The following is a 23,007-nucleotide window of genomic DNA, read 5'->3' as shown; positions in this document are numbered from 1 at the left end:
TTCCAGCCATGAATAGTCAAGGACTATAATGCTAAAGTCATTATCAATAAAGTTATCATATTTATCGATGGTAGGAAAGTACATAAACACACTAATAAAGCAGGATGTTTTTAGTTAACACCTGAGGTGTCTTGAACAATTACAAGTCACATACTCCCAACAAGTACCAAGTTATTCAAATGAAATCACCTGAACAGATTTCCTTATAATGTGTTTAATGGTCTTCCTTCCATTTTCCCTGGTCTAAGTTTCTCTACTAACTTTAAACTGGTGGTTTAATGTGTGAGTGGAAGTGATCATGGCAAATTACTTGTTTTACAATTTCTCTAGAGTCACACAAGTTGAGAACAAAACGTGCATTCATTTGTTGCCATGTATTTTCCATTGAGACTAAGCAATAGATATCTTCCATGAAGATATATTGGATTAAAAAATTTGCATTAACATTTATGAGTACTATAGAGATAAATTTCAGTTTCCTTAGAAAAGGGATAATAAAGAAATTTTAGGGTATATTTATTCACAAAATAAAATGACATGTTCAAAACAGCCTCCATTTTGTAGCACATAGTGGGTGCCCAAAAGTGGTAGCTATTTATTATGATGTTCTCAGATATTCCTTTTGCATGTAGAAGATCCAAACAGGTATCTATAACTTGATTATATGCAAGGAATCTGGCTCAAAAGTCTTAATTGTTGATTTGCACCCCCATGAAATTCTATCTAACTTCTAACTACACTTCCGAAATGTAAAGTAACCCATCCCCCCATTTTGCTTTGTTTGCTCATTTTATTTATTTATTTTTACATCCTGATTGCAATTTCTCCTCCCTCTTTTCCTCCAAGTCCCTGCTCTCACCCTGCTCTGACCCCCCTATCCACTCCTCCTCTATTTCCATTCAGAAAGGGGCAGGATTCTCATGGATATCAACAAAGCATGGCATATCACCTTGCCTTGTATTAAGGCCAGGCAATGCATCCCAGTATGAGGAATATGGATTTGAAGACCATCAAAGTAACTTTTTTTTTTTTTTAATCTACTGATTTTTGTCAAAGCTCAGTACTTTCTGAGAATTTCCTAGACAGAAAAACACAAAACTCTCTCTGTGCTGCAATTTCATGTCAGGATGTGATGTGGGTATAGCTTTTGTTATACTGAAGATGGGAAGAAGAGCAACAAAATAAGGATCGAATTGTACAAAGGTGCATTCTGAGAACAGTTGTGCTGCTCTGTTGCCCAGGGACTGGGATGGAGTGCTATGACATGATGACATGATCGCTCTGTTTTTCCACTTGTTACTCCTGTGTATTAGAATCTGTACCACCGCTTGCCACTTCACGATATTTGCAGTGTGCTTTAGAGACCAATTCATTCCAATTCATTTTGTTTTTGTAACAGATTAGCAGAACAGGATGAAACAACTTGCCAGCTAGCTTATTAAAATATTGTCTACCATCACTGACAGTACCAAGTCAGCTGCTGATTTGCCTTTTGATGTTATTGTCAGTCTGATGTGTTTGGTTATGCTTGAAATCCCTAGATTTGCAATATTAGCAGAAAACTCACCACCAGTGAACCTATATAGTCTTGCTGACTAGTGTTCTTCAGAATTGTATTCTATGACTTATTAAAATTAATTATTGAGACACAAAAGGAATACCATCATTGTCTTACACCAAAGGGAAATAAAATATTGTGGTTTTCATATTTGGATGAAAAATTAAGTATTTAATAACTTTACTTTTTTAAACCTATATCCACCCCACCACACACACACACACACACACACACACACACACACACGTACATGTAAACACATGCATATATCACTTCAACTGTGCTATATGTTGTAATGTATTGCTTATAAGAATCACATTTGTGTTTTTAGTTCACAGAGTTTATAGACATATGGTTGATAAAATAAGGTCTTTGTATATATCTTGAATGATGTTTCTGTCAGAAGGCACTATTTTTTAACTAAAATGTGGTTTATTGTCTACTTTCTTCCATCAGATGTGGGATCTGTTGAGGGCCTCGCCTATCACAGAGCCTGGGACACTTTGTACTGGACCAGCTCCAGCACATCATCCATCACCAGGCACACAGTAGACCAGACTCAGCCTGGAGCGATTGACAGGGAAGCAGTCATCACAATGTCAGAGGACGACCACCCTCATGTGCTAGCTTTAGATGAATGCCAAAAGTAAGAGGTTGCTTATTACATCTGCATTATAATAAGAATAGGACACTATATGCACTTTAAAGATAAAGATTTTCTTCAAAGTTCCTTCTGTAAGCCTTTCTCACTTTTTATGAGAACACTGTGTGAATAATTAAAATGTGTATTACTTAAATGGTGTGTGTTATCTCTGGAAGAGGTTCAATAAAACTAGTGTAAACCATGAAAGTGAAAAATTCAGAAAATTCTATGGTGCATAGAGTGCATTGATTCATATATTTATAAAGAATTTATCAGTATCTGCTAATGCTGATCCTTAAAAATAGTTTTTTTTTTTTCACTTTAACCGGTAGTTTTTATAACTGGGGTTTTGCCTAAAAGTAATCCAAAGAACACAAAGATCAATGAAATAATTGTGGTATATACCTATCTTTTCAACTTAACCCATTTGCTGATAAACTGTCCAGACGTTTATATTAGTACTTTTGAGGAACTTCCAACAGGAGGACATGTCAGAATTAATTCTGAGAAAATAAAAATAAAACAATGTAGAAAAACATGACAGAGGTGAGTAATGTTGTAAAGGACATCATTGCACAGGAATGTGAAGCACAAAGCACTTGGGTTGAAATGTACCTGTTGAGTTTCACTCCATGGTGGTGTGGTTAAGAGGTGGAGGAGAAAATCATATTTTGTTCTCAAATGAGCAATGGCAGAACTAATCCAGATTCATCCAATCTTTATTTTTTGCCATTTTTAATTAGAATTATCATTATGCTACTTTATCTTTTCTTTTTCCTTTTTTCACTTTTATAGCTTCCTGTATCCACTTCCTCCAAACCCTTTTATGACCTCTGGTATCAAATTGATACCTTTTTTTCCTTTGTTTATTGTGTTTATATATATATATATATATATATATATATATATATAATGTATACATGCATGTATGTATGTATGTATAATAAGAGAAAAATCTGGAAGCTATTTCTGAAAACAATATCCACTTCTCCTTCCCACTTAGACTTTCACAGGGTCATAGACTAAGAAGAAAATATTAAACAACTTCACATTCTTGTGTCTCTACAAATATTTTTTATTTATAATAACATTTTTTTCAATTGTTCTTATGATTTTCACTTTACTCAGTTTAATGTTTTGGACGAATTGGAATGAACAGCATCCCAGCATCATGAGAGCCACATTGACTGGGAAGAATCCACATGTGATAGTCAGCACAGACATACTCACTCCAAATGGACTCACCCTTGATCACCGTGCAGAAAAGCTGTATTTCTCAGATGGCAGCTTAGGGAAAATTGAAAGATGTGAATACGATGGATCCCGAAGACATGTAAGTTAATTGAATGTTTCTAGATTACCACTTTATATAACAACTTTAAAAATATACTTAATACTTTCTTAGTATGCACTTATCAAGGAATTTCAAAAGAGCTAATTGAACTTACTTGATTGGAAAATCTATTCAGCACACAAACAGTCCATGGGTATTCTGAAAACCTTACTGAAGTGTATTTCCTGCCATTAAAAAAAAGAAAAAAAAAAAAAACTTTCCATAACCTTTATTCCAGGGAGACAAATACTAGATTTGTTCCCAATTTTAATTTGAACTGAACTTTAGTGGTTTACATGTTCTTTTTTGGTATTTGTATTTTAAGCTGTGAAACTCTATTCATTTATCTGAATAGAGGAAAGTTATAAAAGAATCACTGTGTGGAACCCAGGCACTTCTGAAGCTCTGAAGACAGGCACATGGAAATACGTTCACAGACAAGCATATCATGCTCAGTGAGGTCTTAGTGTCTTTTCTTTTACTGCCACATGAAATCTTAGTGGAGGAATCAATATGCCATCTCCTGAATAACCCTCAAAGCAGGTACATAATCAAATTCCAATGTGTTCCTCATCTCTTCAAGGAGAAGTGTCACCACTAGAGATGGTGAAAATTCAACATGTGAAGAGCTATTCCTGACTGGCCAGGCCACTAGGGCTGTCTTGTTCCACCCACCAGCCCAGTGTCCGTCAGAAGTACAAAATTCCCAGTTCTCAGCCCTCTGATACCTTAAGGAGTCTGAGATAGGAAGAAAATACTTTCTTGAAAGCCAGGTCATAAATATTGGAAATTTCAGAGACTAAATGATGTGTGTGGTGACTATAGACCCTTACAGTACTGAGACAGACAGAAAATGTAAAAGGTAGAATGTGGCAGTTCATGTAAAGCTTTATTTACAGAAAAGAGGCAACCAACTAACCAAAATTTCACACTGAATTTATAGGAGCAAGCATGATAAGGCGGTGTTTTTGTTTTGTTTCATTGCTTTTGTTTCTTGAAATGGGGTCTAGCTATGATACTTGGGCTAGCGTAGAACTCTTGGGTTCAAACAATTCTTCAAGCCTAAGTCTTCCAGTAAATGTGACAACAAGCGTGCGTCACTGCATATAATGAAGGATGGTATGGGGTTAATGTGAAGATACGTGGAGTGTACTGTGTGAGTTTCTTGAAAATCGAGGCAATGCCCTGACTCACATTTTGGTACCTCATATTTTCCAGTGGTAGCATAAATGGCGGGGAGAAATGAGAGTGGAGTGCTTAAATGGCATTGAAAGAATGGGCTCAGCCTTGATTAGATTCAGTTTGTGTTAAACCTTGATCAAAGAATCATATGCCTAAATTATTCATCTATCTTTTAAACTTAATGGTCATTAGTCTTGGGCAAATTGCTTAGCTTTTATAGACTGAAGTTTTGATGTGCAAGTTTTCAATCTATCACAAGTATTGTGAAGATAAAGTAGAATATAACAGAAGTTCTGAATGGAGATATTAGTTAATACTTTGGGAAACACAGCCAGGTAAGTCAATGTACTCAGTATGGTTTTATTTTCTGTTATGTCCTAATACAGAAATAAGCTTTTGTAGCTCCTCATAAAACCCTTAATTTATCCCAATTCATATTTTTACCTGTTGATTATGTTCTCTATTCCTACTCATGGTAGTAATAACTACAGTGGGTGACATGGAAGAGGATGTTGTTAGTAAAATGTAAAGTATTTATTTTGTGATATAAAAACATACCCAGTTCTGGTTGCAGCTTTGCACTCCTTGTTGATATGTCCAAACCATGATTATTTCTAGCTGGGTCAAAATATTGGAAGAAAAGTTTCAAAATTTATTTTATTCTTTTGCCTTAGGGTCTACATATTTTAAGACATTTAAATTAGCTATTCGTTAATAAAAAACAGACAAATTTTGGGCACAATGTGTACCTGTGCTCATGTGCAATGATCAATGTATGGTATATCAAACATAGACTCTTTCTTTGTTGCAAGGATATTCAAAAACCCTCTGTTCCAGTTATCTTAAATGTAAATGTGGTATTGTTAATGATAGTTGTATCTTTAGAATGGCAGAATGTTTACCTCCTACTACCTAATTTAGTACCGTTGACCAACTTTTCCCCAAGTCCCTAAACTCCTCAGCCTCTGTACTCTATCTGTAAGATCAGCTTGCTTAGATTCCAAAGAACTGTGATGGTATGACAATTTTCTTCTCTTCCTGGTTTATTTCACTTAACATAATCCTCTCCTAATAAATCTTTGTTGCTCCATAATGTGATAGCATTTTATCATTTTTGTGTCCAAATAGCATTCTAGAATGATGTAATTACATTTTCTTTACCCATTTATAAGTTGAGTTCCTTAGATACTTAATTTGATTCCCTCTCTTAAATGCATGATCACAATAGCCATATAGGGCACATACCACTTAGACATAATAATTTCATTCTTATTAAGTATATGATAAGTACTGTAATTTCTAGGTCATTTGTTACTTGATTTTTGACTAATTTTAGAACTTTTATACATGCACACAGGCAAATACACACAAACATACACATTCTGTTTTTTTTTTTGATAATAGACAGTTGAATTGGAGTGATATGACATCTCATTGCTATTTTTATTTATATTTTCTAGGTGATTAGCAATGTGGCATATTTCTTTGTATACCTCTTGGGAAGTTTTGTATGCTGAGAAACATCTGTTCAGGTCTCTTGTTCATTTTTAATTGGAATAGATATTAACTATGGAGTTGGGGTTCTTATAAATTCTGAATATGAACCCTGACAGAGATATAGGTTACATATACCTCCTATCATTCTTTAGGTCAAATCTTTATTCTGTTAGCTGATTTATTATCATGCAAAAAGGTTTTTATTTAAAGTAATATCATTTGTTTCCTTTTGACTGAGTTCTTACAAAAATACATGTCTTTAAAAATGTACAAAAACATTCTTTCAGTGTTCTAATCTAGTAGTTTTGTCCATTTTGAGTTAATTTTGAAAACAATGAGAGATATGGGTCTCATTTCATTTTTGTCCCAGTGATGTCCAGTTTTGCCAGTACTATTTATTGAAAAGGGCTTTCTCTCCCAAATAAGTATTCTTGACACTTTTGCTGAAGCTTGGCTGCCTATGTTGTTTGCTGGAATTCTTTGCTGTATCTTGAGCTATTCTGGACTGGTCTATACAGAAGTAGCATCATTCTTGAAGGAAGAGACAAGTGATACCTTTCTAGCTAGTGATGAGACCCAGAACTCTCCAGTTTTGGAGAATGCTACATGCATGCAGCTCTACTGGAATCTGGAGAGATGTAATTGAGGTAGTTATTTTACCTAGGGTATATTTGAAAGAGCCTCAGTTGGCTAAATACTCTGGACAGCAAGCAGACAGGTAGGTGGAGAAATTAATATAGGAGGGAAATGAAAAAAAAAACACAAGCAGTAACTATTTGGTTACTATAAAGGTGTTCAATGTCTGTAAAATAAATCAATTGGCTGGAAAACAGGAATAAATTGATATTCCAGAGGAAGAAATCTTCTGAGTTTTTGAGACAATAAGAATTGTAGAAGGTTAGAAGATGTGAGAAAATATGTGGGGTGATATTCTAGTTTTCCTGGGCAATGACTCAAACTTCATTTTCTCAAACTGTTTTCCAGTTTGGGTAGCCTAAGTAAGGCTTTGGAAGTATGAGAGCACATACGATTCTCTGAGTCCCTAGAGTTTAACTTTGAAGTACTTTTGGTCCGCAGACAGGATAATGGGATGAGTCGAAATATCTATTTCAAATACAGTAAGATTTTAACAGGTACCAGAGTTAAAAGAAGGACAGCATATCCAGGTGAGTATGACAGTACTTATTAACTGTTGAAGAATGACAGTTTCTGGGAAAGAAATGGAAGGGGCTTTTCCATTTGGCACCTGGTCTTTTCTTTGGCTGAATGCACGGATTTGGGTTGAAAAATCTAGGTTTCAGTAATGAGTAGAAGGTGAAAGAAGAGGACTATAGCTGAAAACAAAGGAAGAGAAGTTTCATAAGAAAGGAGGATAGCATTGAAAGAGTGGAGTATACAAAAGAGAGCCTGCAAGGTGAGGAGGGTCTGGGTAAAGTAAGCCCTATGAAAGAAGTTTGGTAGATTCAATAAAGTGGTTGTTATAGAACTATATCATGGAGGTGAGCTGGGTTATTATTGGATATATGTCCGTTGATCTGACAATTGAAGAAAATCAATGTCCTATAGGTCAGAATTTCAGGATGAGAATGAGGCATTCAGTGGTTAGAAAAGGAGGAGGCATCTCTCAAGGTCAGTATTGGGAAAGGGATCATGAAAGGACTTGCTGAACAAGGAATGTAAAGTTTTAAGGATAAGTCTCCTCAAGTAGATAGAGGAATAAAGAATACTGATAGAGACTACCGGGTTTGTGTAGACATGCACATCCAAGAAAAAGGGAGGGTTAGTATCATGTAAGAGACAAGTGACTGGGGTTAATAAGAAATATCCATTAATCAGAATAGGGCAATGAGTGGAGAAAGAAACAGAGTACCCAAGGGCATATCATTGTACTTTAGCAGGCTGGTAGTGGTGAGAGACACAGAGAGGCTGGTGTCAAGAATTTGCAAGTGAAGTATGGACACTTGTTTAGTTCAGTGATGTTTGATGAATCAGGGCAGCTCCAACTAGTCATGCTTGTGCATGGGGAAGTTTCATTTTGGAGACTGGAAGTATAAGAGGGGAAAGGGCCACCAGAAGAGTTTAGAGTTGAGGTCTACAGCCTTTGAGCTTACAGTGTTGTAGCCTGCTAGAGATGTCTTTTACTTGTGATTATCAAGATGAGGTGCATATTGATTATATCTGTAAGGTTGGGAAGAATCTTAAATGTAAATACAGTAGCATTTATATATAAAGATATATAAAGATACTGCAGGATATTGCTGAGATGTAGGGAGGTCCTTGATATTAGTGTGTGATTGGATACATGTAAAAGGAAGTGGGGAATGCATTAGGAAAGGGAGATTAGATTTTAGTAGAGGGTGTATAGTGATGGTCCTGTCATATATACAATCAAAGGGGCTAAGGTTAATGAGTTTTCTGAGGTGGTCATAAACAAAGGAGAGCATTAGATAGAAGAGCTGACCAGGGAAGTTTGAGTCTCAGTACTGCTTAATAAATTGAGGGAAACGTTGGTATGTTTCTACCTTTCCTGTGGACCATAGAAGATAGAGAAGGAATATTTATTACCTGAAAAAATAACCAGATGCTGAGCTTCTTTGGAAATGAAAACAGGTTGCTGTCAGACCATAGAGAAGAAATCAAGCAATCAAGCAAAGGCAAGGCGTGATTACAGATAGAAGCTATAAATGGCATCTTATCTGCTCTTGAACCTGGTGGGTTCTATTCAACTTGAGGAAAAAAAAAAGGTTTACCAATGTGAGAACATTGCTGAGAGTATGGGATACTGATGAAGTTGGCCTAGAAATACTGTCCTGGGAAATGTCCTCATGTATCTGAATGGGGAAAGAAAACAGTCTGAAAGCCCTTTAAGGAGAGACTTGAGAGTAAATAATGTCCTCTTTATTGAATCTACCAAACTTCTTTCATAGGGCTTACTTTACCCAGACCTTCCTCACCTTGTAGGGTGATGGTGTGAGGTGTCTGTGACAAGATGGGGGACTAGAAGTGTGTCTTCAATAAAATTATCAGGGTTGATGTCACACACAGAAGTGTTTATGCTCAACAGAACGGAAAGCTGACTGTTCAGCAGAAGCAGGGCAAAGGCAGTTACAGAGAATATACCAGGAGTTTTATAGGATGGCTGCTTTTTTTTTCCTCTAGAATAAGACCATGGCTGAGTGGATAAGAGAATAAACAAAGGAGGAGATGGGATGTAAGTGAGTGTACTTGGAAATCTGAAAGTCAAGTATTATCCATTGATAAAGAGTTTAAGCTCCAGTGTTGCATTTAGCTATATGATCAGGAAGGTATTCTTGTTGTCCAAGGCAGTGGGGGATGAAGGAGTGCTGGAAAGGGTTTGTGGATTAATTCATCATTAACTACTCAGAAATGAAAGCCTCTCTCTTGCCAAATTGGAGCATGAATATGGAGAAGGTGGTGTTTATATAGACTTCGTGTAGACATGACCTTTTGATTGCATGCTACTGTCGATGAGTAGTTAATGATTATAAGATCTGCCTATTGTGAGGAGGTATTTGGGAAGAGATTGGGCTTCTGAAGTGATGTCATCTATAACAGTGTTCTATCCTGTGATGAGATGGTGTCCTTGAAGAGAGATCAATATACCAGTGAGGTGACTCACCAGTAAGAGCATCTGACACAAGTGTAAAGGAGGGTAGAAAGGAGTTAAGGGCACTAAGGCCAGAGAAGGTCTCTTTGGAGAGACTTAAGTCTCCAGAAAAGTAGATGAAGAGTTTCCTGTCATTGAAAGGTGACTTGAGGTTTTATATAAGCCGTGTGTACCTTGTTGAATGAGAAATAATAAGGTAGAGGAAACGAAGGATGATTTATAAGCTCAAGGAGTCTATGGGAACCAGGGATTGAGTACGTTCACAGAATGTGAGCTTGAGGCTTTCTATCATTCAGAGAGAGGCAGCTTCATGGGTCTTCAAAAAGAAGCCCAACGCTGTTGCACTAAGTCTAACTGTTAGACAGATAGGCTACTGCTCAAATGTTTCTTCATAAAACACACAGATGAGAGCTAGGGCTAAGTTAAAAGAGGCAAGCACAGACAGGGTAAAAGGTTAGGAGGGGTACTGAAGCCCTAAAACAGGAGTTGCCAGATGTGCTTTAAACTTAGAGGATACAGGTTGGATACTTGAGAAGAGGCTCAGAGGTTCTGAATAGCTTGGTAATGACATTTAGCTGAAGTAGATGTATATCACAAAATGAACTGAACAGCATTCTTTGTCGAATAATGTTGACTCAGGACATTTTTTTCTTTTTTAAACATGTAAGTCCTTTGTGTATGTATTTGGCTTCTGGTTTTGTGTTCTTATGGGACTCCTGTGTATGTGAACTTGTGTGTGTGTGTTTGTGTGTCTGTCTGTCTGTCTGTTTCTTATACTTTTTCTTTGACCCTTTTGCTTCTCTGTATTTGTTTTTTCCCATTCTAACTTTTTTTTTGTTTTATCTAATCTTATTTAATTATTATCCCATAGATGTCTGTTTGTTTTCTGACAAGAGACAGAAATGATATGGATCTGGATAGAAGGGAAGGTGTTAAGGAGATGAAAGGAACTGGAAGAAGAGACACCATAATCAGAATATATTGTATAAAATATATTTTCAATAAAAAAATTAAGTTTAGATAAGACTCCAAAGTTGGGATCCAGATATGAAATTAATTCACTAGGCCCAGAAAATAAAGTAGGTCTGTTTAGTTTTTAGTTTTGTTTTAATTTTGTCTTTGTGGGAAGGGAAGAGCATTTACAAGATTAAAGCATTGAAGCTTTGAGTCATTCCTTGGAAAGGAAGGGGTAGACTATGACCAAGGTAAGTTAATAGAGTAGAGGCTATCTAAAACTTAGAGGAGGACACCTGGTATCCCTGGTCAGTCAGAAAATTAATGAGGATCAAGGTATGTTGTAGAGAAATGTCACAAGAGGTCCTTTAGAGAAGGAGGCCATATCTGTATGAGCAGGAAGTGCTGGGAGAACTCTTGAGATTTAAAGTATCATGAATATGAGCTTGACCAAGAAGATGAGGGCCATCCTGAAGTTATTGGGGAAGTACTGTCCATATTAGCAGTGTGATCATTAGGTTATCACAGTCTGTCCAGATAAATTTCAAGAAAGTCTGAGGGAAATAGTAAAGTATCTTTATACCAAAGACTGAGAAATAAGAGGTGGAAGGCTGAATGTGGGATAAAAGGGTTTAAGTGGACAAGCAGGTGAACAGGAATTCCAGCTAAATTAATAAAGCACAAAATTTGGAGTAAGTGGTAGAATACCTACATACCTTTGAGAAGCCAGAAAAAGTATTATAAGGAAAGTAGGTCATAAAATTTGGGGCTTTATTGGTCAGATAATGAAAGACTTCATTTGCCCAAATTCCTCAGGATGAGTTGATACTGATCCTGACACACAAGGGCTGAAGGTCCATATACATTACTTAGTATAAGAGTATGTTGTAGAATAAGAATAGGGAGGATGCATCTCAGACACAGGAATAAGCAGTAGGAGAGTGATCAAAGATTCCCCAGAAGAGGATGTGTATTGATGGAAAAAATAGTAGGTATTAGTTTGCTTCTTTAAGACTTTGTGAAGGAAAAATAAATAACAGATGCATGGAAGTTTTCTAGAATGTCATGTCCTAGGAAAGAGGTCAGATAACTGGGAATGACCAAGAAGGAAGGAGGAAACTAATATCCAAACAGACTGCACTGTGGTGGGCCAGTCTGTTTGGTTTTCACAGAAGTACATTCTGCTTCATATCAGAGAGAGAAAGAGAAATCTTGTATGGACACATCAAATTCTGGTAAAACTGAATAATTCTTTCCCATATCCCAGATGCATGAGTTAGGCTTACCAGCAACTGATATCTTTGCACTATGTTCTAGCTTGCTTTCTGTTGCTGTGATAAATACCATGTCCCAAAGCAGCTTGGGGAGGAATAGGGTTATGGTAGCTCACACTTCCAGGTAGCACTACAAAGCGGAGGCCTGGAAGGAACTAAAGTAGAAGCAGAGGTAGCAACCAAGGAGACTGTCTAGATGTGCTGAGCAACCATGAAGTAAAGCTCATTACTGACTTGCTTTCTCTGGCTCATCAACAGCCATCTTATACCATCCATGACCATCTGCATAGGATTAAAACCACCTGCAATGGAGTGGGTCCTCTTATCAATTAGCAATAAAAAATAATGCCCCATAGACATGCCCACCTGCAGATAAGATAGAAGCAATTCTTTAGGTGAGATTCAATCTTTCCCAGTGTGTCAAGATGTCAACCATGATTGCCATTAAACTTTGTGTTCAGTCGGACTGATGAAGGTGGGAGCAGAGACTTCTGATCTTTGTTGGTTTTAGGTAGTAGGTGTCAATCCCAACACTCACTAGCCCTGAGGAGTCTGACATAATGTTGTTGTCAACCCTTGATATTCAACCTGATCTTATTTCCTCTCCTCTATTATTAAAGACCTTGAAAAGTTTTATATACCCACTTTGGGAAGTGTGAGGGCTGTCCTCTAATCTTTGAAGCTACTTTCTAATACTGGCTGCTGACTGCAAAATGATATGAAGGTGGATATCTAATCTTTTCATCACTTTCTGGAGTATATTTAGCCTTGGTTCCCGATAAGCAGAATAATAAAGCTGGATTTTTCTTGGCTTTTTGAGTAATGTCTTTGGTTTTATCAAATTGACCACCTTTAGGACAGCCTTTTCCATTTTTGCCAAGAGGCAAGAAATCATAAGCCATTTTTGGAGGAAATTTAACTTGAGTTGGTAATTCCACTGGGAATCAATGTTTGTGTTCTAGTTTCCTTTTTTAAGGCAATGATAAGCACTGCCATTAAAAGCCACTTGTGGAGAAAAAGGCTTATTATCTCACAGGTTGCAGTCCATTAAGGCAGAAACCTAAAGGCAGGAACTGAAGAAGAAGCTACTGAAAAACACTGCTTACTGGATTGATCATTCTACATTTTGTTTTATAGAACTCTGGACTAACCACCATGTATTACCTATATCGGCTGGGTCTTCCTGTAGACAAATTTCTAAACAGTCTTATTAAATAAGAAACACAGACCCAAATACAGAGGTAATAGCTGAAGAGATCAAGTGACTAGCCTTAGCTTACCACCATGCAGTAGCTTCCACAGAGAGAGTTTCTTCCTGTCTGACCTGTGCTTTTATTGCCTTCCTGTTCTGCCTTCTCATTGGCTCTCAGCCCAGCCACATGACTTCCTCATCACTGCCTGTCTATACAGACCTCCAGGTCTCTATGGTTGGTACTGGGATTAAAGGTTTGTATCACCATGCTTGACTGTGTCCTTGAACACACACAGAGACTCTGCCTGGCATGTGATCAGATTAAGGGTGTGGGCTACTACCACCTGACTTCTGTTTATGGCTCGCTGACCTCTGATCTCCAGGCAAACTTTGTTTATTAACATACAAATAAAATATCACATTTCAGCACAAATAATGTATCACTACATCTTCACACATTAATCTTTAATAACAACAATTAAAACAACAAAACAAACAAACAACAAAACTCCACAGACAGGGGTAAGAACAGACTCATCAGGGCATTTTCTCAATTGAGGTTCCCTCTTCACAAATGACCCTAGTTTGTGTCAAGTTAACAAAAGATTAAGCAGTACCAATTAGGTTTTGACCTCTATCCTGTACATGAAGAATATATGGATGTGCTGAGCTGATATCTGGAGGTGCTCCCTATCCTTAGAGGAGATGAGGGCAGTCTGACATAAATATCATGACAGATTAAAGGACTGGGTAAGATACTGAAATTATTTGTGATAAGTTTTGGAATCTAAATGCTTTTCGATTTTAGATAGACTGGCAAGAGGAAGGCAAACCAGGATGTGCACTGGGAGCCCAGAACCTGCAACCTTGCAGAGTGGAAGAGTGGAGTAGGGCTGGGTGAAAGGAGCAGCCAAATGGCAAGGACTGTGTGATGGTGACGGGAGGGAAAGGGAAAGGTTTGTCAGGACAAAGAAGGTGACTTGAAGGTTGGACTCGTGTCTGAGGAGTGCAGTGTCCTCAGATCAGGTCCGCCAGGATCGGCAAGAGGAATGGTAGCAAAAAATGAGAATGGTTCCTCACTGGGCAAAGGCGGCAGCAAGGGAGGGAGTTCACTGGCAGTGATGAAGGCTAAGGTAGAAGAAAAATCAGGTGTGGGTGCAGATTTCAGAGGAGGGAGAGACATCTGGAGATTACTCTTTGAAAATGGAAGGGAGGGCAGACCTGTGGAGAAAGGTTACATCAGTTCTGCATGTAGCTGGAGGTTTCCTGTGTCCACCCAGCTCCTGCAGCCGCTCAGACCCAAGTGAACACACAGAGACTTATATTAACAACATCTGCAAACCAAGTTACTTCAGTTATTGGAATTATCACTGTTTGTCCAAATGGAGGGGCCTTCTATAACAGCAAGATACTGGGTAACAGAAAGGACAGTTATAAGGAACTAAAGACTTTATGAAATAAAGTATCACAAAATATCAAGTGAGTTATAAAATATGATTAAACATGTAAAGTAAAAAAATGCTGAGATCCATTGCATGAGTTGGCTGTTTGAAACCTGGGGCTTATGCAGGGTCACTAGGCTCAGCCTGGGAGGAAGGGACTGGACCTGCCTCGACTGAGTCTACCAGGTTGATCTCAGTCCTCGGGAGAGGCTTTGCCCTGGAGGAGGTGGGAATGGGGGGTGAGCTGGGGGGAAGGGGAGAGGGAGAACAAGGGAATCCGTGGCTGATATGTAGAACTGAATTATAGTGTAAAATAAAATAAAATAAATTTTAAAAGATGCTGAGATCATACAATACAAAAGGAAGGGCAAGAAAACATCATCTATGCCAGGGGAAGTCCTTTTTGGGTACTTCTAGACCTCTTTTCCTTGAGGGAACATGAGAGGCAGAGGAAAGGTGGGACTGATGCTGTCAGACTTCTCGGGTGCAGAGTCATTGGGAACTCATGAACTGCGGACCTAGCTGTGGAGCATCCATGGAAGTGGACTAGGCCCTCTGCATAGTCGAGACAGTTGTTGAGCTTGACTTGCTTTAGGGGCCCCAAGCAGTGGGATCAGGAACCATCCCTGGCTTTCTGAAGCCCAGTGCCTATGGTGGGACACCTTACACAACCTTGGTGCAGGGAAAGGAGCTTGAACCTGCCTCAACTGAATGTACCAGGTTCTGCTGACACCCTATGGGAGGCCTTACCTTGGAGGAGTTGGGAATTGGGGGTGGGTTGTGAGGGAAGCCTGGGGGACAAGAGGAAAGAGGAGGAGCGATATCTAGTTGGCATGTAAAATGAATAGAAAATTTCTTAATAATACAAATTATATATATATATAAAAAGGAGCTGTAATGTTTCAGTCCACTTTGCAATTAGAGGATACTAAAGTTTGGAGAGATTATTGGGAACTTAGGTGTTATCTCATTGCATACAGAGTAGACAAATTTGTCTGATAAGATAGTATTAATGAGAGCATTAAATATTTAGTGTGCCTGAAATATGAAAACTTAGGGAACTGGTTTTTATACTCAAAAGTGAGTTTTTTTGACAACTTAAATTTCCAAATGCTTTCATTCTGTCTATCTAGTGCCTGGAGTGTAGTTTCTTTTGAATTCTCATAAGAATCAAACTGTATTGAGTATATTTGTCAAAGAGTGTTACATTTTAAAGCTTTTTGCACAATCATGTACATGTTGAATCTTTAGATTGTTACAGTGCATAGTTCTGTTCTGATTGTAAACCATCTTATCATTGTATAGTTGACTAAAATGTTTATATATATGTAAATTATCACAATAATATTAGAAAATGTATTCATAATCCACATTCTTTCAAACAATGGCTTAAGAATAACCATGTCTTTCTTTTTTGTTATTTAAAGATTAACAAGTTTCACATATAAATAATTTATTCTGTTAACTCAGTTAGGATTTATTATTCTATTTTTTTTTTGTCTCAGACTGTAGTTAAAACACATCCCCACAGTTTAAATGAGGCTTGAACTAATAAAAATCTCATGATTGGATGGGCTTTTCTCATTTTATCACAACAGTAAAACATGTAGTAGTGTTATTCACGTGTTTAGTGAAGAAGGTATTCTTAGTGACTGACACATGGCAGAATTCTCTTGAGAGCAGAATACTCTTGAATATCTACTTATTAGGGCAACAGGAAAAGAAGACAATAATTTTATTCTCCTTCGTTATTTCTGTTCTGTATCTGTCACCGATGTCATTACAGTTGCTGAAACAATAACTAACTCTGTCAGAGGCTGAGACAGCGTGATTATAGCCTTTCTTTCTGCAATCACCCTGTTCATGTTAATCATTTCTAGGAAGGTATCTGTTACCTCAGTGATATAAAGCCTTACAAAGAGATGTTGATGCTCCTAGACATTACAATTGCAGATGTTTCTTATTTCTGACATTCTTTGAGAATCTTTGCCCAAAATTGTTTTCAGAGCGTGTTTCCATGTAGAAATGCTAAATCATAAAATATCTTTGTAACGTGAAAGATGTATTCTAGTTTACTTTCTGTTGTGATAAAAGTTCTGACCAAAACCAATTCTAGGGAAGAAAATATTTATTTTACTTACATGTTCCAACTACAGTTTATTACTGAGGAAAACTCAAGCGGGACCTGGAGTCGGGAACTGAAGCAAAGACCATGGAGGAACATTATTTGTGGCTTGCTCTTATGGCTCACTTAGTTTGCTTTCTTATACTACCCAGGACATCTACCCAAGGGTGTTACTACTCACAGTGGCCTGAGCCCTCTTACATCAATTTTTCATCAAGAAAACTCTCGCTCTTCACACACCCCGAGAACTTGCCTACATGCAACCTGATGGAGGCATTTTTCTCTATTGAGGTTTGTCAGCAGCAGTAAGTTTGCTGCCTTAATTTTCAATGCCCTTTTTTGTCCTGTCCCAGTTAAGTTGTTTGTATGAAATGTGCAGTTGGGTTCCGGAAGGTGCTGGGAATCAGTTCCCCTGTGGTTTTTCCTGTTTGGAAAACAGTGTTGGTTTGCCTCTGGATACAGAGTAACCATTCCTTGACTCCTGCTGTTGGAGGGGTATATAAGCCCATGTTGGTAAGAATAAAGAGAACTGCTTCACGGATGAGCTGAAACTGGGTGTCTAGAGTGCTGTTTAACCTCAGTGTCCCTAGCCAGATTTCGTGCTCCAGCTGCTCGGGTCGCAGCAGAGGTTCCCTTTTTCTAGATAAGTCTAGCTTGTTTTAAGTTGGAAAAAAAAAAAAAAAAAAGATCCAATAACATATAAGGCAGATCTATTAGAATTACACATGACTTCTCAAGGGAGACTCTAAAATCCAGAGAGGCTTGGACAGATGTGCTGCAGACTCTAGAGACCACAGATGTCTACCCAGACTACTATACCCAGCAAAACTTCAAATCACTGTAAATGGAGAAATAAGATATTCCATGATAAAGTCAAATTTAAACAGTATTTATCTGCAAATCAAGCCCTACAGGAAGAACTAGAAGGAAAAATAAAAACCAGGGAGGTTAACTACATGCATGAAAACACAAGAAACAACCTTGCATCAGCAAAACAAAAAGAAGGAACACATGCACGCACGCACGCACGCACGCACGCACGCATGCACGCACATCATTACCATCACCACCAAAATAACAGGAATTTAAAAAAAAACATTGTTCAGTGATACCTCTCAATATCAATGACCTCAATTCCCCAATAAAAAGACAAAGATTCATAGAATGGATATGAAATCGGGACCCTTACTTTTGCTGAATATAGGAAACACACCTTGCAAGGGATGATGTTGTAAACCTTTAATCCTAGGACTCAGAAGACAGAGAGACAGGCAGATCTCTGTGAGTTCATGAGTTTCAGGCCACCATGGTCTACAGAGTGGGTTTCAGGACAGGCAGAATTGTTACACAGGGAAATCCTATCTTGAAGAACAAAGAACAAAAAAATAAAAGCAAAACAAAAATAAATAAATAAATAAAAACATAAAAAAAACACCAACAAAAACCTCAACATCACTAATAGACATTATCTCAGTGTAAAGATTTGGATAAAATTCACTAAAACTTCAGTGAGGTAAAAAATAATAACACTTCTACACTGATTTTAACAAGCAAGCATTGTTTCAGTAACTCAAAATCTGTAGGTTTCTAATGCTTAATACCAGTTTGGCTCCAAAATCTTATTAAAACTGATATCCAGTGTTTTAATAACAAAGCATTCAACAATTCCATATGTAATGTAAAATGAAATTTTATATCATGTCTGTTTTTATTGACAATTTAAACAATTTGATTTGATAAATAACTATAATGTAAAGAAGATATTTAAGTTAATTTACCATAAATAATACATATTTCAAAACCAAATGCTCCAAAATAAGGAGTTAAAACATAAAAGCCTAGTCAGATATTGCCATATCAGTGTGACGTATATTGAATTTTAAATGCAGGAACACTGCTGCCTCCAGTGGTAGGCTATCAAACCCTCCAGGGATCCATCTGGAGGATGTCCTATGGAAAATAAAGGAATTCATTTCACAAGTCATATAAAAAGTATATTTCTTTTTTAAAAAGTTTATATTGAATGTTTATAAAGTACTTAGTATAGATATAACACTGAATTCAGTTCTAGGTACAGATAGTCAGAAATGTGTTTCCACCTTTATGAGCACCTTGTAGGACATTTTAAATTTCATCTGTGTCTTTCAAAATTCATTTGATAAAGGTCACCCAGATTTCTGGACCTTGACCACTAAATTACCTAGCCTTTGACTTCTACTCCCCTTTGCCTGAGTCAAGTAGAGATGCTGGAGTCCAGTTCTGGATGAGGGCAGGGTCTGAAGTGGGTGGATGCAGGGGCAGCAATGGAGAAATAAGACATGGGACATTTCTGAGTTTCCTTTTACAAGAGATGGACAGAAAGGAAGCACATCTCACTATGGCTTGTCTTATTTTGACAACCCATATCTTTCATAGGCTTTATTTATACACAAAATCATTTCCTCATATACTTTAATTATTGATTACAAAGTCTTTTCATGTAAATTCATTTTCTAAAGTCTTCTGTGATTACATAAGCATGTCAAAGCAAAAGAAACAAAATGAGAAAACAGCAAATTTCATGAGAACTAAAATCTAACATTATGATAAAATCAATTCTTTTAACTCAATATCCTTTTCCTTAAAATCAGTGTTGTAAAATCTTGCGGTTACAGAAAAACTAGACAGAATGTCTCTATTAAGTTTGACTAAGTTAATACATCAGAAGTTATTTCGTACTACCTGTTATTCTATTAATCTGCTGTAAGGAACATCTGATCTTTCTACAGAAATCTAATTCCTTGATCCCTTGTTTAAATTCTTTCTTTTATATCTGACATAAGACCACCATTCTTTCCTGTAACTTCTGAAATACCATGTTCTGCTCTTTATTCTTTCTTCAATCAGAGAAGTCGTGATCTGACAAGTCTGCTCAGGAAGCCAGGCTGTCCACTGAGCCAAGATGTTTCTCTTTGTATCTCTGTCATAAACTCTTGTTTGAATATGGTCCCTATCTTTATTTCAACCCTACAAAAAAAAAAATAAAAGAACATCAAGATTCCTAAAACTGCTTACTTTGCCTTCAGGTGGTTACCAAGGCTTGTCATTAATATTATAATAAAAAAATCTTTTCCTTGTCCATGCTAGTTATGTGTTTCTGTGGTAAAACATGAAAACTTAATAATTCAGTTATGATTTGTCAGCTTCTAAAATTCCCCTAAGTTTTTATTCTTTAATGATTTTTTTCCAGATCCTATGTCTTATGCTGCTAATACCACTTAAATAATCTGTTCTATAGAAGACCCAATTTCTTGTATAGCAGATTCTCCTAGGGAACCACCATAAATTTTATTCTTACTAAGATCAATTTTCATAAAAATTGTTACATTGTCCCAGTCCTAGCCTTCAGTGAGGGTCCCTTAACAACAAGGTATTCAAACATTAAACGTATCAAAGGCATAGGCAAGAGTTGTGCAGCAAATTCCACCAAGGGCCGTGAAGGGTCAGTCCATCCCATGCAAGCACTGCGAACTTTGTCAAGCAGAGCCTTCAAGACACTTGGCATCACCATAAAGCTATCCTCTACATTTTGCAGAACATGTAGAAGGAATGGAACAGTCCTTCCCTTAAAGAGAAACACTTGATGGGAAATTGATGGCAAATTGATATTCATACTCTTTTTAGAATGCCTCTAACACTTGAGATGATAAGCATCAATAGATACACAGGCCATCCAAAAGAAATAAAATGCTATTTTGTTGAAATAACATCTATTTTAACTTTGATTTCAACAGGAGAACCAATTAAATGAAAAGAAAATGAAAACCTGACTGACTATGTTTGTTACCTCTTACATAACAAAAACCATAATTAGGTATGTCACAGAGACTCGATGTGACATTGTTACAGGGTGTTTTCACTGCTTCTGAGGTGTGGTGCCATGGGTCTCTGGATGGACACATTTTAGTGTTGCTTTTTTGGCTGTCAAGGCTCTGCTTTGCCTTCCAGAGGAGCAAGAGCGTCTTTCACTTGCTATGCACACTTTATGAAAAGGTTACAATATTTTAAATTAAAACTCTTACATTAAGATAACTATGGAGTCAAATCAACTTCTAAAATACTAAGAAAAGAGAAACTATATTCTTTACTAAGTTTTCTCTATGGTAATGTTACCAGTATTAAATACTCAGCTGTTATCTACTTGGTTACCAGTGTTTATGGGACTGGCATTGACAGGAAGAAATGAAGTATTTAAGGGCCAGCAGGCTTGAGGAAATAGAGGGACTGTAGCTTCTGTCTTCCATCTTGATAGCTTCTGTGGCATCAATGGCTTCTATGAGGAGGTAAATGATATTCAGAGAGATGACTGTCAGAGGCTACATGATCATTTTGCTTCCCATATTGCCCAGCCCTTTTTTTAGTCACTGGCAATTACCTTCCTCTACTTCCTTACTTTTGTAATCGCAAGTATAAGCAGTCTATTTTTATGATGAAACAAAGACTTGCTTTCATGTATTCTTATTCCCACTGATAAAAGAAATTAAAAACAAATCCAGAAATGTTACTAGTTTTTCTTGTCTTGGCCTGGTATTTCCAGATTATTGGTAACTTAGTTGAAACACAAAGGTACACACAGATTACAAAATAGTGTAAATTCAAAGCAAAGTCATAGTATATATCAGAAAGAAATACAATATAAATAGCAACAGAGGGACACATGAGTCAGAAACAAGACGGTTTCTAATTATGGTTTGAGGCTTCCCTTTATCAGGTGTAGAGGAAGGAGGTATTTGGCTGCTTAGAAATGTAGCATGACAGGTCTCTTTTGATTCACAGATTTATTACATAATTTTTAACTGTATATACATCCTTACCAAAGATGCACAAGATTTTAAACACATGTGCAGTCAATAAGGCAGAAGTGAATAGAAAATTCTTAATAAAACTTCACTCTGAGGATACAATTTGCCTTATTGCACATGCATCTAAAACTAGTTCAGAGCAGATCAATCTCCTACCTTTTGTATTCAGTTATGTTCTGAAATAACATTTTAATATTAACTGTCCACAAAAAGAAAATTTTTTATTGTTGTCTGTATAGAAGATAGTCATTCCCAATAAGGGTCTTAGGTTGCTAGGTACATGTCAGAAGAAGAGTCTGTGCATAGCCCAAGACAAGGAGAGTCTGTGTTTGCTAAGCCATTCCCTGTATTTGCCTTAGAGACCAATGCTCAATAATCATTTTATTAGTTTAAGAGAAAAATAAGAATAAAGAATACAAGTCCTTAAATTTGGTAGCTTCTTGGAAGAGAGGATAGAGAATATGAAGAGAGAAAAACATGCATTTTTAGTTATAATCCACAATGGAAATCTGGGAACAACAGTAGAAAGACAGAGAAACTCTTCAGAGAATTTCATAGAACTACTAGATATCAGAGCATTAAAGTAAGGAGGCTGAGAGTTTGTTATGTAGCCAAAGAAAACATAGGAAAGAGAAAAAGGAAAACTTAGACTTTTTGTCAGAAAGGAGACAGGGAAGAACTGAAAGCTGCTGCTCCAAGAGAAGATCTTCTGGGGATATGTGTCCATTATCTCACTAAGAGGATAATTAATACTCCCATCTGATTATTGGGTCTTCAGATTAATCAACTTTCCTAAGAGATGAATTCCTGCCCAGGTGATCTACAGACTCAGATGGAATAACTGTTCAAGTAGAGAAAAATAGTATGTGATATCTTGTCTAGAATGCCATGTCTCCACTATTGGCCAGAAGAAGAACTCAGATTTTATTGATTTGACCAGTAAGAATTAGCCTTCCATTAATGGGCCTCAGCAAAGCCAGACCCCTCTGCCTTTGCATCTTTGCATCTGGTATTTTAAGTCAAAAGAAAAGGCAAATGTTGATACTTCCCTTTCTGGTATTAACAGGATAATAGGGGTAAAACCTGACTGTGAGAGAAGACAACATTTGCAAGCTGGCTAGTCTGTCCACCTACCTTACAATGTTACATCTTTATCTGATTGGCCTACTTCTCTGCAAATTCATTCATGTTGTTGCATTCATGAACCACCTTCCTCCCCACCCCCAGTCTTTTTTTAAAAAGTTTTTTAAACTTTTTTTAAAAAAAAAAAAAAAAAAAAAAAACTTATTATTGCACAACAAGAGAAACCTGCCCTTACGACCTTATTTAGCAGACACT

The 23,007-nt window shown here is 37.1% G+C and overlaps 1 protein-coding gene across 5 annotated transcripts in view; it reads left to right on the top strand.

The window, feature by feature from the left end:
* The window catches only part of Lrp1b (LDL receptor related protein 1B), a 1,927,307-nt gene that overhangs the window by 1,546,984 nt on the left and 357,316 nt on the right, over positions 1 to 23,007 (top strand). For all 5 annotated transcript variants that reach the window (XM_037205578.1, XM_028868856.2, XM_037205579.1 and 2 more), the window contains 2 exons: positions 2,015 to 2,204; positions 3,330 to 3,534. In XM_037205578.1, the coding sequence (XP_037061473.1) occupies positions 2,015 to 2,204; positions 3,330 to 3,534 (395 nt within the window). The remainder of the gene's footprint in view (positions 1 to 2,014; positions 2,205 to 3,329; positions 3,535 to 23,007) is intronic.

This window comes from Peromyscus leucopus, chromosome 4 (assembly GCF_004664715.2).
Source record: "Peromyscus leucopus breed LL Stock chromosome 4, UCI_PerLeu_2.1, whole genome shotgun sequence".
Lineage (NCBI taxonomy): Eukaryota > Metazoa > Chordata > Mammalia > Rodentia > Cricetidae > Peromyscus > Peromyscus leucopus.
This window is presented reverse-complemented; position numbering and strand designations above follow the sequence as displayed.